At 29.7% G+C, this 17,497-nt stretch overlaps 5 protein-coding genes across 5 annotated transcripts in view; 2 read left to right on the top strand and 3 right to left on the bottom strand.

Annotated features, from left to right (window-relative positions):
- LOC129919139 (translation initiation factor eIF-2B subunit epsilon-like) overlaps nucleotides 1-17,497 on the bottom strand; it is an 80,547-nt gene that overhangs the window by 62,810 nt on the left and 240 nt on the right. The window lies entirely within an intron of this gene.
- On the top strand, nucleotides 275-2,343 carry LOC129919136 (kelch-like protein 5). The gene has a single exon (XM_055999985.1). The coding sequence runs from the start codon at nucleotides 470-472 to the stop codon at nucleotides 2,201-2,203; it is 1,734 nt and encodes a 577-aa protein (XP_055855960.1). The 5' UTR covers nucleotides 275-469; the 3' UTR covers nucleotides 2,204-2,343.
- On the bottom strand, nucleotides 5,248-6,257 carry LOC129919141 (DNA-directed RNA polymerase III subunit RPC8). Its single transcript, XM_055999990.1, has 3 exons — nucleotides 6,049-6,257; nucleotides 5,529-5,984; nucleotides 5,248-5,465 (listed from the first exon to the last, which is right to left on the bottom strand). Exons 1-3 carry the CDS (start codon nucleotides 6,157-6,159, stop codon nucleotides 5,328-5,330), a joined length of 705 nt encoding a protein of 234 aa, XP_055855965.1. The 5' UTR covers nucleotides 6,160-6,257; the 3' UTR covers nucleotides 5,248-5,327.
- LOC129919137 (serine/threonine-protein kinase RIO1) lies at nucleotides 7,286-10,483 on the top strand. The gene is made up of 2 exons (XM_055999986.1): nucleotides 7,286-8,738; nucleotides 10,041-10,483. The coding sequence occupies exons 1-2, from the start codon at nucleotides 7,392-7,394 to the stop codon at nucleotides 10,404-10,406; spliced, it is 1,713 nt and encodes a 570-aa protein (XP_055855961.1). The 5' UTR covers nucleotides 7,286-7,391; the 3' UTR covers nucleotides 10,407-10,483.
- Nucleotides 12,324-17,497, bottom strand: part of LOC129919135 (F-box/LRR-repeat protein 16) — an 85,302-nt gene continuing 80,128 nt past the window's right edge. Inside the window, exon 6 of the mRNA XM_055999984.1 lies at nucleotides 12,324-13,791. Within this exon, the coding sequence (XP_055855959.1) occupies nucleotides 13,494-13,791 (298 nt within the window). The 3' untranslated portion in view covers nucleotides 12,324-13,493. The remainder of the gene's footprint in view (nucleotides 13,792-17,497) is intronic.

Raw genomic sequence — 17,497 nt, 5'->3', positions numbered from 1 at the left:
ATTATTTTTACTTTGCTATAATACGATGGTATTTTTTTCGTTAACATGTTTGCTATTGACTTTGGAGACTTCAAAATTTTTCGTTTCGCTTTATCTGCGTACTAGGCTTTAAACCACTTTAATTAATTAATTCTCAAAATACAAGTTTTCTAGGATCGGTTTACAACAACCTCATTGAACAGACCTATTTTTTCCACCATACTTCTCCTTGGAAAATTACTCATCTGTCATTTCAACTGGAAATCTATTGGAAAGAATTTACTTTTTTTTTTTGTTGTTCTTCTGTTTCTGAAAAAACTTCTTTTGAATTTATCTGTCTGTTATAAATTTTTGCCGTCGCAAAAACAGTGTAAACAACTAACAGCAATTTGTTAAAAACTTCATCAAAAATTTGCAAAACTTTCCATCAAAGTAAAGTAAAGTATTGTTTAATTTATTCATTTTTGTAAACAACTTACATCCACCAAAAATGACCGAATCAACAACAACAACACCAAATCGCAGCCTAAACCTAAAAACCGAAACACCAACACCAGAAACATGCAAATCCTCGGAACACTTTAATATCATTATGAATAAAATCCACGATTTCTTTAATGAAAAGAAATTCTGTGATGTCACTTTAATTGCCAAAGATAACATCTATCAAATCGAAGCACACAAAATGATTCTATGCGCTTCGAGTGATGTTTTCTTAGGAATGTTTGGCGGATCAATGAGAGAAGCTGCCGAAAATAAAGGCAATCTTGATATCGAAGGGCCAATATTAGAATTGGTCATAAAATATATTTATACAGCTTCAATTGAATTAACAGCTGACACAGTCGAAGATATACTTCGAGCTGCTTGTTTGTTACAATTGACACCTTTAAAGTCGTTATGTTGTGACTTTATTGTCAAACAATTAGATTCATCTAATTGCTTGGGAATTGCTTTATTTGCTGAGCAATATAATCTCGATGATTTATACAAACAATCGGAAACTTTTGTTTGTGATAATTTCGGAAAACTCCGAAAAGACGAAGAATTCTTTAAACTCGATGTCTATCAATTGAGTAAATTCCTCTCGAGTAGCGATTTGAGAGTCGACTCGGAAGAGGATGTTTTCCGTAGTCTAATGTCTTGGATAGACCATGACAAAACGAATAGAGAAGAGTTTATGAGTAAACTACTTCATCACGTTCGATTTCCACTTTTAACTCCGAAATTCATTGCAAGTTGCATTGAACCGTCTTGCAAAAGTATCGAATGCGAAAGACTAATTTGCAAAGCTTACAAGTGGCATTTGCTGCCAGAGTTCCGTCTTTCCTTGTACACGGAAAAGCATACTCAATTAAGAAACTTTAATGGCATGGTTATGGCAATTAGTGGTTGGAGTGCCAATGGAGGCGCTTTGAACATTGGATTGTACTATCCCGTGTTGAATGATTGGATTTATAAATCAGGAATCCCGGCTTTGACATTTGGACGGGAGGATTTTGGAAGTACTTCTTTTAAAGGGAAGTTGATTATTGCCGGTGGGGTACTGACCACAACCAAAGAACTAACTGACCGAGTGGATTGTTTGGATTTGAAGACCTTTAAATGGTCATCGTTAGCCCCTCTTAATACCAAAAGAAAGCTATTTGGAATGGCATCATTGAATGGATGTATATATGCTGTTGGTGGATGTCAAGGGGGTGTTAATTTCAACACTATCGAAAAATATGATCCATCTATCAAACAATGGAAATATGTTGCTCCAATGAATTATTCATCACCAGTTTTAGTATGCGTTTCAGTAACATTAAATAAACTATGTGTTTCTATAAAAACTGGACAAGGAATGTCAACAATGTATCATCATAATCTTTATGATCCTGCTAATGACACTTGGACATATGATTGGTTAGTTACAAATGATAATCTTGTTGGAACTGGCACTGTGAGTGTGTTTAGTAATGATTTCTTCATAGCTGTTGCCAAAAATAGTATATTAAGATATAACTATGTAATCAAATCATCGGAAGTTATATCACTTGGAAAGACTTTTGTTAAGGGAGATTGTGATCATTGTGAAGGATTTGGTGATCGAATGATTGCATATGGTAATAATTTATTTCAAGAATATAATCCATTTAGAGATGAATGGAAAACAATGCCGAAATTTGAGAATACGCAAGGGAAAGTTTTATTGATATCAAATCAATCATATAATCCATAAATTTAAGATATTTTTTTTTCTTATTACTTTTTTTTTTTTGTTTATTTATAAACTATATGTATTCCTAAAATTTTCGTAATGAAAATATTATAATTTTATGTTAATGTTATGTATGTTTGAATAAATGTTATGCATAGCATTTAAATTACTGTTATTTTGTTTGTTGTTTAATGGAATTTTGAGTAATAAAAAGGAAAGATTTACATCCAGATGCTAACATTCAACCCTGTAGTCATTACAGTTTCCATCTGCTCGAAACATTGGTATTGTAAGTAATTTTTGTTTTAATAGGAAAAAGTTTCAAAGGAAATATTTCTCTTGTTGTTTTCTATTCATGAGTAAGAAATTGTTAACATGATACTCCTTCTTACAATTCAAGATGTTCCTTAATTGGCTTGGATTCTCTCGAAAAAAGACGTTCTGTTCAATGCTTGTTGTTTGTTCATGATGTTTTTTCTTATCGAATTAAAAGTTTGAATATTTTGCAAATTTTTGAAATATATATTCCAGAAAGAAGAATGCGTCAACGTGATTTTCTTAATATCCCTAGACATAGATTTAACTATGGTTGTAATGAATCTTTCACTAGATGCATTAAGCTTTATAATAACTACTGTAATGAAATAGACTTGGCAATGAATAGAAACGATTATAAAGCAAAAATATTGTATTTATTGAATTAATTAAGCTTTTAATGAAATTTGTAAGTAGTCTGTAAGATTTATAAATCCGTAGATGAATAAAGAATAAATAAATAAATAAATAAACTTATATTCTTATCAATTGTGTTGATTTATGATAAAGAAATTTTCGCAAAGCCTCCACTTGTTTGATTTTATAATTGAGATAGCATTACGAAATTTTGAGAATACAGTGAATCAGTGGATCCCATAATATTGTTAGTTTCAACTTTAACTGAGTAAGAGGAAATATGTATTAACGGAAAAGCCAATAATGACAATCATTCCCATTGTCAGCTTACAATTATTGATAAATATTGAAAAGAGAATGGGTAGTCAGTCATCAGTGTAACACTTAGTGAGCTGTATTAATGAAAAGGTCTCGATACGAGTAGTAGTCATGTAGTATCTCGTGCAGGAAAATTTCTATCGTCGATTGGATTTAATGCAAAAAAAAAAAACATTTTTAAATAAAATAAATAAACTATGACTGTGCTATCATTATTTTTAAAAGCTTAAATGTGTAAAATAAATTTTAAAACCGTTAAAAATTAACTAGGTATATAATAATCATTTTTATCAAAAAACAATTCCGTCATCTATGGATACAGACGAATTGAATACCTCCTCCTTTTTGGAAATCGGTAAAAAATTATGTTTTTTTAAATTTTTTTTTTAATCTTAAAGAAAATAGTCTTTCATAATGGAAATACAAAAATGCTGCTCAACGAGACATTTTTCTTAATAAAATGGTGTAGAAATAAATAAAATCCACGACCAAGTACGTGCACTTGCTCTTCTGGTTGCTCAGCAGAATATTAAAGCTTTTTATAGCATTCATATTAGTTTTAAACATCAAACGAAGTATGCCATTGGACTTCTTGAATAAATTATTTTTTTTTGAAAATTGTAGGATCCGTTAAAAAAATTCAGCACAACTATACAAGTTTTAAAAATAAAATTTGGTACGCTGTTCTAATGAAACGATAAGTCAACAATTTAAATAAAATTTATTAATCCTTTTGAAAAAAAAAGGATCAAAGTCGTTAAAGCTTTTTTTTTTCGATTGGCAAGTACCGAATTCTGATCCTAAAATAACATTTCAATTTCCTCTCGAAGAAATCACGAAAAAACCCTTAACTTACATGTTTGAAGAATAACGCTTGAGTGGTTTTAGCTGTAGATCGAAATGGATACAGACATAGAATTGCGAGACCCACTTCTTTTCGCAATCGCCATGATGACATACTTCATTGTTTTTTCGATTTTTTACGAATCCTAAAGTTGACCTCAATGGTAATTATATGTATAGTAAGTTAAAAATTAGGGAAAACCACCTAGACCCAGCTTTTGAGTGCGGGGTTAAAGTTAACTTAACAGTTTTTATGATTCAATCTGGATTTACTAGAAAAAACGTTTTCAATTTAAGTTTGTTGGGCTTTTATATATTCATTCTTTACGGAAAAATAACCTACCTGAATAAAATGGAGTGAAATTCATTTGCAGTCAGCTGAGTAGGTACTTCTGGAAAAATATTAGTAAAAGTACAAATGAGGCTATGAGAACAATAGTGGGATAAGGCATAACCCACTTTTTTTAAAAAATGAGTTTTTCATAAAAATGGGTCTCTAAATACAGGTTGTCCCACAGCCACCGCCCAAAACTAATTTTTTAATACAAAATTAAATTAATTGAATTAAAAACCTTTTCTGAGCTGTTGTGGTTAATAAAAGAAGAAATAGATAAAGCTCAGAAAAATTTTCATTCATTTAAGTTAATTTTGTATTAAAAAACTATTTTTTTTTTTTATTCACACAGTTTGTTTATTTTTTTTAATTACTTTCAGTAGTGGTTTTTAAAGAAAAAAAGTTATTTTTTTTTTAAAACTGCTTTTTTTTAAAAATAAGTGAACAAAATTAATACTAATTTACGTGTTTTTTTTTAATAAAATGATATGAAAGTGAAAAAAAAAACAACTTAAAAACGAAGAAAATTGAGTGCGATGCAAAATTGTACAGAAACGGTTGTCCGCAGAAAAAAAAAGTTTTAGAACAAACTTAAACTGTAACAAATCCTTGATTTGTTAAAAAAAATCTTTCAAATCAGAAGTATTTTGGCAAAGATAAAGCCAGTTAAGGGAAAGGAGAGCAAAAATCATAAAATAGAAGTTAAATTCACCTTAAGTCCTACTTTGTTTCCCTACAATACTAGCAACTCTTATTCAAATAGAATCTCTACGAGTCTCCATTTCAATTAACGAACACCTATATTTTACAGTCAATACCTACCAACCGTTCTTTCATTTGACAGAAATTTCAACCTCTAACTTTATGAACTCATTTGAAATTAAATACAATCCAAAAATTTTATCTAAATAAAAACATTGATTTTTAATTTTAAAAAAATATTCAAAAACTTGTATAATTTCTATAACGAAACATATTTCACTCTTCATACGCTCCATCACCATCGTCTTCATTATTATATTCTTCATTTTCGTCACCTTCGTAGCTTTCTTCGGCAGCTTGATTTTGTGAAGCCCACCAAGACAAAACACCGAGTCCTGATTCATTAATAGCTGCCTTAAAATAGAAATCAAACATAATTAAAAAAAAAATATAAAACCAAACTAAAGTGACTATTACAATAATTCTATAAGGTGTTTTAATTTCTTTCATTTGCGTTGTCGCTGATCCGGGTTGATCATTCTTCGGCGGACCAATGGGTGAACTTTCTTCAAACACTTCCCCAGACACACGAAACTTTATGGGTTCTCCAATATCCATAAACAAATCATGTTTCTCTCCATCATCGACTGGATATTCCCAAACCCAAGCTTGTTCGGTTTCTTCGAACCGCGAAGGATGTTGCAAAGCTGACGGTGGAATGAGGATATCATCAAAGAAACCTAATGTAACATGAACTCCTTCGCGACTACAACTTCTTATTTTGCCGGTGACAACATTTCCAATTGCTGGTCGAAAGACAATATACCGGAATATGACTTCGGTATGAGAAGCACCATCGCCGGGTAATATGATGGAATCTTTTAAGGAAACTATATCTTTGAGAGCTATACAAAGTCCTACATTTAAAAGGACCTACAATAATATGAATAAACTGTTTTAAATCTTTGTTTCTGTGAGATTGAAGAAGATTTGTTACCTTATTGGCTAGTTTACGATTGATTTCATCACGAATCGCTTCGACAAGCTTTAAATGAAACTGATCCGGAGCAATACGAATTGTATCTTTGAGTTCGGCTAATGCAAACATAATTAATTATTTATTAAATAATCATTTTTTTTAACAAAATTTAAATTTTATTTTAATGTTTTTCTCAGCTCGAACACATTTTTTTTATAAAAAAAAATTAATGAAACGTCAAAAAATGAGTTGTTGTGACAAAAGGAATTTGTGTGGTGAATATAACTCCAATCTCCAATGGAATCATTCAACTAAAGTGTGGTTAGTTTTAGTAAACTTATGTAGAGTTCGCACTGAGTGGCTTTTTGATAAGCAAAAAATCTATTTATACTAATACTTAAAGCCTAGTACGCAGATCGGGAAAAATTTTATTTCTCATACAAATTTTTTCTCGGGACAAATTTTGTCTTGAATATTTTTCCAAGCAGTACGCAGTTCACGCGCAAAGTTTAGATATTTGAAGCCGCTGTAAAGAAAAAGTCTCCACTAAATTTTGCGCGGACAAATAATGTTCGAGCAAAAATCATTTTTTTGACAGATTTAGTAAAAAAAACAAAGAGTGTGTGTACGCGATTGAAGTTATACTTCCCAGTTTTCACTCATAGAAATTCACTTACTAGGTTCATACCAAAACCAGCAAAACTGTCTCACAATTATAAGCACTAGACGGCTCTACTTGCTAATTTCTTTGATATTTCTTTTCAAAAAGTAAATTTTCATACCCTAACGTTGCAGAAGAAGTATAACTTGAAAAAATATTTTTGCAATGTATTCACGATTCGATGCAAATGGCCTTGTATCGTTGTAAAAGTGCAAAAGTGTAACATTTTCTTAAACTAAAATAATCAAAAATATACAGACTACAATTTTTTTTACACTTTTGCTAAACCCTAACTCTATTGAAAAAATAAAATACAATGGTGCAAAATTTGTTTCTTGTAGTTGTAGTAGTACAAAAATAAAATTTAGCAATTTTACACCTTTTTGTTGCACCGGATCATGAATACCCCTAATAATTAATGATAAATAATCCCTAACGATAGCAAAAGATCCATGTTTTGGTTTTCAGGTGTGATCCCCTCCTTAGTAAAAAATATTTCATTATTCTCTGCTGAACGCATTCCATTTCTTTAATTTCACCATAAAAACCATCTGAATCACCCTATAAATTTCATTTGTCAAAAATATGAAATATAAAAACTGTGGTGAAATTCTTTCATATAAATAAACACACGTGTTTATTTTGCAAATTTTCACAAATTCTATTTTATTTTATCAAACAACAACTAATTAATTACAAAATGGATCATCAATTCAGTGATGCTGAAGAAGATGATCTTCTTCACCAACCAAATATTCAATCAACTCCTGTCGAACTAATTGAAAATTTCCCCAAACTCACTGTCAAACATGTCATGTTTTCTGGTCTTCAAGATGATGATCCAAAAGAAAATGATATAAAGTCAAATAATCCCGAGGATATTGATGACAACGAAGAAGAATACGATGAAGACTCTGATCAAGATGATTTCTATGATTATGATGATTCTTATACCGGCTATCAAAAACACAACACTCAATTGGCTCCAAATTCAAATGCCAACCACACAAATGTCCAAAAACAAACACAAAAAGTCTCCAGTTATCAGCCAAATGATAAAGCTCTTCGTAAATATTCTAGTAAAATCAATATTGAAAAGTATGATCCACGGACAAATATGTCGGATCAAGCAGCCAATCGTTTGGTTTCATTCGATCGCAAAGTCGACTCGGAAAGAGTCAAAATCAAAGACAAACACGATCGAGCCACTGCCGAGCAAGTCATGGATCCTCGGACGAGAATGATTCTCTTCAAGTTGCTCAATCGTGGTTTGATTAATGAAATTAATGGTTGCATATCGACGGGCAAAGAAGCCAATGTCTATCATGCTGTCTCCAAGACAGATCAAGAATATGCTATTAAAATTTATAAAACATCGATCTTAGTCTTCAAAGATCGTGACAAATATGTGTCGGGAGAGTTTCGTTTCCGACACGGTTATTGTCGACATAATCCACGTAAAATGGTTCGCACTTGGGCCGAGAAAGAAATGCGAAACTATTTGCGCATGAAGAACTCGGGTGTACCTGTTCCGGAGCCAATTGTATTACGAAGCCATGTCTTAGTCATGGAATTTTGTGGAAAAAATGGTTGGCCTTCCCCTAAACTCAAAGACGTCGATATATCGAGTTCTAAAGCTCGTGAATTATATCGAGAATGCGTTGTTATTATGTGGAAGATCTACAACAAGTGTAAACTTGTTCATGCTGATTTGTCGGAATTTAATATTCTCCTTCAGGATGGTCAATTAGTTATTATTGATGTAAGTCAATCAGTGGAGCATGATCATCCGCATGCATTTGACTTTTTGCGTAAAGATTGCACGAATATATCGGAATTTTTCCGAAAGAAGTCTGTTGCCACGATGACTGTGAAAGAGTTGTTTGACTTTATCACAGATCAAACTATTAACGATGAGAATATGGAAGAATGTTTGAATGAAATCTCGGAGAGGATAAAGGATCGTGATTTTGATCAATTGACTGCACAGGAGAAGATCGATGAAGCAGTTTGGCAGGGGACTTACATACCCAAACGATTGGATGAAGTAAGTTAAGAATTTTATTTTAAAATATCAAATCCTTAGCCGACTTTAGGTCTTTATTAAATTTCAAATCTTCTTAGACTTTTCGAACGTGTTTACGTTCTTCTTTGTAGAATTTTTTTTAAAAAAGATGTAATAAATAGAAAAAAATCTAATATACTTATATAATATACTATATACAACAGGCTGTGTCATTTTGAGGCAACTTTTCTTTTTTAAATAAAAAACAGGCTTAACATTTTCGAAAATACGAAGAAGAAAGTCTCTCAAAAGATGAGCTCTTAATATTAATATTTAAAGGTGCCTATTTCTGATTTTCTATTATCCATATAAATAACAGGGAAAAAAATTTGTTTTTTTTTGTCTTATTTTTGTGGTTTTACAAAAAGGCATTGTAAAAGCTAACTGAAATATGATTCTTATAGTAAATTGGGCGCTCTACAAAAAATCTTCAAGACATTTTTTCATTTCATTTCATTTCATTTTTCATTTTTTCACTACAAGGATTAAGTCTGTAAAGTTTTGAGTTTTTGGAACAAATAGTTTGGCTGGAATTTAAAACTGATCGGACAAGGTCCGAAATCCTTTCTTATTCCCATAAGAAACTTCAACCGCTTAGAGGCATGGATTAGAATTATGTTAGAGACTTCAAACTTTGTTAATATTGTTTTTGTGTTTATTTCCAACCATATAAGCCATAGCGAGCAAACAAATTTCAATTTTTTTTTTAAATAACGACGAAAATAAAAGTCATAATTTCATATATTTTGAACTTTAAGTTTGAATAGCTTCAGTGGGGTTCACTCTATGAAAAAATGTCTTGAATCATATTTCAGTTAGCTTTTACAATGCCTTTTTGTAAAACTACAGAAGTCCTTGGCATTAAATTAATTGCTTTAACCGTTTAGAAGATATTCGTATCCAAACCAATGCCCACTGATTTCAATAGTTTTCTTATGACTCGTATGCATTGCGATTTGGTTACGATTATCTTCTAAACGGTTAAAGAAATCAATTTGACGCCAAGAAATTTGTTACAAAATTAAGAACAAAAAACGAAGTTTTAAAGATTTTCTCGATTTTTGGATCTCAAATATCTATTAAACAGTTAGATAAACCAAAAAAAGTGTATAAGGCCTTTTTTGTAGAGCGTTCAATTTCCTACAAGAATATGTAAAGAAATTTACAAAAAAGTCGTTTTAAAAAACAATAGGATTTAATATTTTAAGAAAAACATCACGAAGATAGAAATTATTATTTTATTTAAAATATCAAATCCCATTTCTGATGAAATTCTTGTTCTAGGTTGTTCATTTCGCTCGTGATATTGACAAAGCCAAATCGGGAGAGAAACCTTCACTTATTTACAGTAAAATCACAGGTTTAACATCGGATTTGAATGTTCAAACGAAACCTGATATCTTAGCTGATTCAAATAGTGAAGATGGAGAAGAAGATGATGAAGAATCTGGTAGTGAGGAAGAGAGTGATGGTAGTGCTGATGGAGATAAAAAGAAAAATAAAAAAACATCAGCTCGTCCAAGAGATGAATCACCAGAATCGAAAAAGGCTAGAAAAAAGGCTATCAGAGAAGCCAAGGCAGATCAGAGAAAAGTTAAAGTGAAAAAACACATCAAAAAGAGGAAAGAGAAACTTGGTTCGAAGAAGTAAACCAAAAATGATGAATGGAATTGATGTGATGTAAAAAATATTTTAGTTTTTTAATAAAATATAAACAAAATTTGGAATTTGTTGGTTTTTTTAACAACTTGGGTACGTAAGAGGAATTATTAATTTCTGTTGGATCGATTTCGAAAGATTTTATTTGTTGAGGGTAGTTTCGGGAACATTTTTACGCGGATAATTGTTAACCATGGCCGTGTTTTTAAAGATCAGGCTGAACAAATGCTGTTCACTCGAAAAGAAATCAAAAAACGTCTTCAGAACGTTTGCAAGTGTACTATAGAAATTTGAAATAAGATTCGTACCACCAAGTCACCTTTAAAAAAAAACAAATTTTGTCAACTTGGTACACTACAAATTTTATCCCATACCAAATTTTGTATTCTTTGATTTAAGGTGTTGATCAATAACACTGGTCATCAAAATTAATATTATTTTTGTCACAAGAATGTTTTGGGGGTGCTGAACTCGAATGAAAAGTCAGAAATATTCTAATAGCCTCCGTTTTTGAAATATTACCGTTATATAAAGCCAAAACATTTTTTTGAGTTTATGCTTTAATCTGAGGTAATTATATTTCAGTATAGTTTGAAGCAGTGTAGATACCTATAATTACTATTTTTCTTCTTTCAAAAACTGTTTAAATCTTTTCGATATCTATTTTTCTTCGGAAATAAGATCGTTTGCGAAATAATGTTATTTGGGCTCTAGTAGCTATAAGAAAAAAAAAGGTTCGACGCAAATAACTCAGCAACCAAATCTCCAAGAAACTTTTGTTTCCAGTTATGAATAGAATTTAACGAGACCTTTATTTTGATGTCTCATTCGATGAATTTGGAGGAATTTTTTTTTAAATGCATTTTTTTCGGCAAGGGGTTAACCTTGATTTTTTTCGAAAATTTGAAAAAAATAAAATTTTTGATTTCTTTACCTTAATGCATGGGACTGTTCTCTTTGAACTCATATCTGTAAACCAATACTTGTTTCGAGACTTTGGTCCACAGATATCTGCCACCGTATATGAGAAAAAAAATGTTTGGATGCAAATATAGTGGGCACAAAGCCAAAAACACCAATCTCTAAAATTGTAGTTTTGATATGATATGATATGTCAGTTTGGAATTTTTTTCATACAAGTACCGTTACCTCTACCCGTACCGCTACCGCATACCCTCCGGTGTGGCCAAGCCTTTAAAGTGAAAGTTTCCAAAAATGCAGATTCTCGGTTTTGGCTTTGTGCCGACGATATACAAACTTTTCCCAAAAACGAATCCAACGATTTTGTATACAAAAATTCAAACGTTAGTGTTTTGAAAAGTTCTATCTTTTAGTGATTTTCTTTTCGAAAATCATATAGAATTTCTGTCAAACGACTAATTAAATTTCATAAAAATCAAAAATAAAATATCGAAAAATTAAGTTTTATTGTTTTTTTTTTCAGGTTATGCTTTCATGTGTAACAATTCGTTTTAACAAAACGTTTAACTCTGTTCCGCTTCTTTCAAAAACTTCAAAAACTTCCTTTTCTGTGTTTTGTTGTCTGAGTTATCTCAATTTTAAGGTAGTCTTTGGCTTATTCGCCTTAAAAACAAACAAAAATGCAAACTCAGGCAAGACATTTTGATAACTGGAACAGGCAGGACTTATAAACCTATACTTACTACTTGTTGGTTAATCTTTTGAGTATATTAATCCAAATGCAAACACATTTTTTTTTATTATCCTGTTTTGCCTTTGTATTTTGTTTTCTAATTTCAATTTTTAAAATTTCAATATTTACCTTTTGGTATTTTATAATTGTTCTTTTTACACTCCTTTGTTTCATTTTTTTTTATTTTTTGTTGCTACAGCTTATTACAATAAACAATTTTTTTTGTATTTATATTTTCGTTTTAAATCTTTGGATTTTTTATTTTTTTATTTAAATTTATTTTTATTTTTACTTAATATTGTGGTGATGCCCTATATGCTTCTAAGCGTGTGGTTTTTATATTCTTCCAATTTGTTCTTTTTTAATATTTCCGAAAAAAGGTTTTACTTGTATTTAATTATAAGTCTTTGTTATTAAAGTTTTTTTTTTTTTATTATTTTGACGCAATTTTAAATTTGTAAAATTGTGAAGTAAAGCTGAGATTATTCTTTATTTTTTGAAAATTTGAAAGATTGGGGAAGGAATTAAATTTTGATTTTTGCTTTTAATATCATCGTTTTTTTTTATTAAATTAGTTTGTTAAGCTATATAGATAACCATGTGCTTGGATCCTTTTTTGTTGTCTGAATAATGTGCTGATTTGAGTTTGATCAGATAGATTTGTTTGGTATTTGTTCTAAATAGTGATTTATTTTCTGATGATTTTTATTTGAACACAAATATTTTTAAGTGTATACAAATATCGGCCAGTTTTATGTTTTTTTTATTGAACAATTATGGAAGAAATATTAAATAAAATGGAGCATTTAAGAATTTTATTACTGAACGTAGAGAGTGAGTTTTAACAAACATTGCAAAATTTGTAATTTTTGCATCATTATACATATATTTTTTTTTGTTAAGAGAAAATAATCGAATTAGATTTAAAAAAAAGAAGAAGTAATTTTATAAACTTAAAACATAAATCACAGAAAACGAAATACAATTATATATTAAAATTTTACATCTATATATTAATAAATTAACGATCAAAAATATTAAATTGTAAATCAATAGACTTAAAAATATTAATCTTAGTTTTAAAATATTATTTATTTTTGCTTGCTATCATTTTTTTTTACTTACTGCAAAATCTGGTTTTAAAATTACAACGACTTTTAATCTTTTTTTTACCGTCTTATTCACTATTAGAACTTTTTGTTTTAGAAATAAGTTTTTTTTATTTTTAGCTTTATTTTGTTTTTTAAAGGTTAATATCTATTTTTTTGTATTCTTTTTTTTTTTTTGTAGTATTTTACAGTCAACAATAATAAAAGTTTTTATTTTCTTATTTAGTTTTCAAATATCATTTTTTAAAATAACCGTTTTTTGTTTTGTTTTATTAATTTCATTCAAGTATAAATTATTTGTTTTATTGCGTATTATTATTCAATAATCAAACACCGTGGTAGATGTTCTTTGAGATACTCAAAAAGTTCTTGACTGGCGCCCGGGCAATTGGTTAATTCCAATTCTTGTAGATGTCTCAATTGTATAAGGCTGGATAGGCCAGAAGAAGTTAACAGGGGACAACCAGCTAAGGAAAGTACTTGCAGGTTTCGCATTGAGCATAAATGTTGCAGTCCAAAGTCTCGAACTTGGGAACACCAGCGCAGGAATAGAGCGGTAAGCGAGAGCATAGTTGAAATGTAACCAACTCCAATGTCAGTAATGTGAACGCATCTAAAATAAATAAAAGAAAGAATGTGTTTAGATCATGTTCAAATTTTAGATTTATGAAATGTAAAAAAGCTTAGGTTCGACGAAACGGTCACTGAGGCGTATGTGGAACATTAATTTTAATTATGTCTATTGAAAAACTTCAGCTACGTATAACAGCTTGAATATTTTTTGTGTTAATCTTTTGAAGACAAGGCGTATAAAAGTTTCATAGAAAAATATACCCTGACCCACATACATATAATGTGTGTAAACAACCAAGGATAAACATTTTGTAGAGGATTTTATATATGAAAGCATTAAACGTTTTAATTTTATTTTCATTTCTGTTTCAATTATGATTAAACTGACTAACGTATATCTCTGTTCCCAATGTAATATATTTTCTGCTCAATCTATTTGTTCTTATGAACCTGCTTTTAGCGCTATAGAACATATAAAAGATCAGAGTAACCCCTTTTATGAGTTGGCCTCAACCTTTCTTTATTAAAATGGATTTTGTATGAACTATTGATATTGCTTTCAATCCTTTCAATCTCTTAACAGATCTGTTAACTGATTTAAACTTCTATTAAGAGAATGAGGTATTTATAATTAAATGGGCAAATGTTTTGATTCTTTCCCACTGGGTACAAGAAGTACCCGCTTTAAATTTCTAAATTTTTGCTACTGGAAACTCTACCACTTTCTATCACTATTCATGTGATACTAAACTTATAAAGATTGACTCACTAATATTAAGGAAATAGAAATAAGACTTCATCTTGTGTCGTAATTAACTGCAATCTAATCAGATAAGTACTTTTTCGGTGCGAATGTTGTCAAAATCCGAGATTGTCTTTTGGTGTGAATAGGGTAGAAGGTGCCATCTTTTTCACTGGACTGGTCTGGTCAGCGTCTCGTCCGGATAAAAACCCTTTTGAGCATTTTTTAGGTAGGTAGAGCCTAAGTGGATGAAGCTTAAAATCTAACTCCATCGCCAGTAAATTAACTTTAAACTGCAGGAGTAGAAGAATGGAAAGGAATCCCCTAGGATAGAAAAAAAACTGTTCAGATCAATGAAAATTGGACAAGGAGCTAGGAGCACAATTTCTGCCTCGCGTTGTCGTCATTTTTTGTATGCACAAAATAGTAAAGACAAATATTTTTTTTTATAAAACTCTAAGAACTATGTAAAAAGCGACAGTGGCGTACAGTAAATCTTCAAGAGCAAAATTTAGAAAATTGATTTTTCTATGAATATGTACTTTATTATTTTCTGTGCTGCATTCATAGACCAGTGCCGATGCCTTCAAAAACATTAAAAAGTACAAAAAAATCATAGTAGGATGAAACCCATTGCAAAAGGAGGTGAATATGATAAAAATTAAAGGAAAAATAAATTACGGGCGAACCAAGTTCGGGAAGTGGGTGGGTTGAGTTTTTAATGGTAAAAAATGGTATATCTCGATTTCCGGCAAAACTACAAATCCTATAGAAAAAAGTTGTATGGCAAAGTTGTAGGTAATAAAAAGATCTACAACTTTTGTATCAACAATTTTTTCACATAACCTCAAAATTTATGTGAAAAATTCAAAAAACCGAGTTTTTGGTTTTTTATTTTTATCTTTTTGAAAAACAAAAATTTTTCTACGAAATTTGGTGAAAACTTACCTTATTATATCCCAAATAAACTGTAATTTATTTGATTTAAAATATTAATTTGTTCACCTTATTTTGACTTAATACCAAAAAAACACCCTAATTTTCAATCGAAAATTCACGTGTCAAAATATCAGCTTTTTTCAAAAAGTCGGTGGGCATTTCGTTCGTTAAAATGTCTATTTTCTGATGGTGTAAAAAAAAATTTACATTAGTATACTATAGAACATGTTCTAGTAAAATTCAAAAAATGAAAAAAGCTTGAGTTCGAAAAAAATTTTGTATCATTGTTTACAATTTTGGCCTATTTATTCAAATTTACACTTTAATTACTCAAAAAACGTAAGATTTATCAGTGTTACATGAAATCTTACGTTTTTTGAGTAATTAAAGTGTAAATTTGAATAAATAGGCCAAAATTGTAAACAATGATACAAAATTTTTTTCGAACTCAAGCTTTTTTCATTTTTTGAATTTTACTAGAACATGTTCTATAGTATACTAATGTAAATTTTTTTTTACACCATCAGAAAATAGACATTTTAACGAACGAAATGCCCACCGACTTTTTGAAAAAAGCTGATATTTTGACACGTGAATTTTCGATTGAAAATTAGGGTGTTTTTTTGGTATTAAGTCAAAATAAGGTGAACAAATTAATATTTTAAATCAAATAAATTACAGTTTATTTGGGATATAATAAGGTAAGTTTTCACCAAATTTCGTAGAAAAATTTTTGTTTTTCAAAAAGATAAAAATAAAAAACCAAAAACTCGGTTTTTCGAATTTTTCACATAAATTTTGAGGTTATGTGAAAAAATTGTTGATACAAAAGTTGTAGCTCTTTTTATTACCTACAACTTTGCCATACAACTTATTTCTATAGGATTTGTAGTTTTGCCGGAAATCGAGATATACCATTTTTTACCATTAAAAACTCAACCCACCCACTTCCCGAACTTGGTTCGCCCGTAATTTATTTTTCCTTTAATTTTCATCATATTCACCTCCTTTTCCAATGGGTTTCATTCTACTATGATTTTGTTTGGTTTCAAAAATTATCGACCCTGGTCTATCATAACGAAAACAATTTGAAATTATTATTTAAAATCTTCGGGTTTTTTTTTTAATAAATTAAATCCTTGAGGTTGGTACTAAAACATATAGGTATTGACGCCCATAATTTTCACTAATTTCAAAACATTTTGTATCTCAAAACATGTTAAGTGAAAATGTTAGAAGTTGCAAATTTTCCCAAACTTGGCACAATTATAGAGAGATTTGACATCTAGAACACAAAATCTTAAATAAAATTTCAGTTTAATTGCCAATTGGTCGAGGTATTTCAAAATTAAGAAGTCACAAAATATGTTTTTATATAAAACTTGTTTTTAAATTTGTCAATAATATGGGCGTAATTTTTTCGTTAACGTTTCGAGCTTAGGCTCTTTCCAGAATTCTTAAAATTGGAAAAAATATTCAAACAAAGTTCTCATAAATACAAGAAAATTAATACACTCTTACAATCTGTTTTGTCTTTAAATCTAAAGAATTTTCTTTAAACTTTGAGCTGTAATTTTGGTTGCGTCTTGAAAAAGATTTATTTTAATTTTAATTTTTGTCTGTAAGCATAATTTTTTTTAAAGTCCGTATAACTTGACGAGAATTTTTTTTCAAAACTTTGTTTTTTTTTTTTTTCAGACCCAATTTTGATGTTATGTAATATATTTTTTAAAATAGCAAAATAAGCGTTTAAACTTTTTCATGGACTTTTCAATTAATATAATTGATTAAATCAAAAACCAAGAATTTTTGAAAAATGTTATTGGAAAACAATAATTGTTTATTTTTTTCTAGATTTCTTGAACAAAAATTTATATTAGGTGTGTTTTTTTGTTTATCTATATAGATTTTGTGCAAAAAAACGACATCGAGATTTTTGAAATCAAAACAATTTACGTGTTAAAAACAACAAAAACTTTATCTGTATAGATTTTTGAAAAATCCAGATAATTATCCAGATTTTACTTTCTCTCGATAAAAACGGTAGTGCCAAGGTAGTTTAATT

The sequence above is a fragment of the Episyrphus balteatus genome, chromosome 4 (genome assembly GCF_945859705.1).
Source record: "Episyrphus balteatus chromosome 4, idEpiBalt1.1, whole genome shotgun sequence".
Classification (NCBI taxonomy): Eukaryota; Metazoa; Arthropoda; class Insecta; order Diptera; family Syrphidae; genus Episyrphus; species Episyrphus balteatus.
This window is presented reverse-complemented; position numbering and strand designations above follow the sequence as displayed.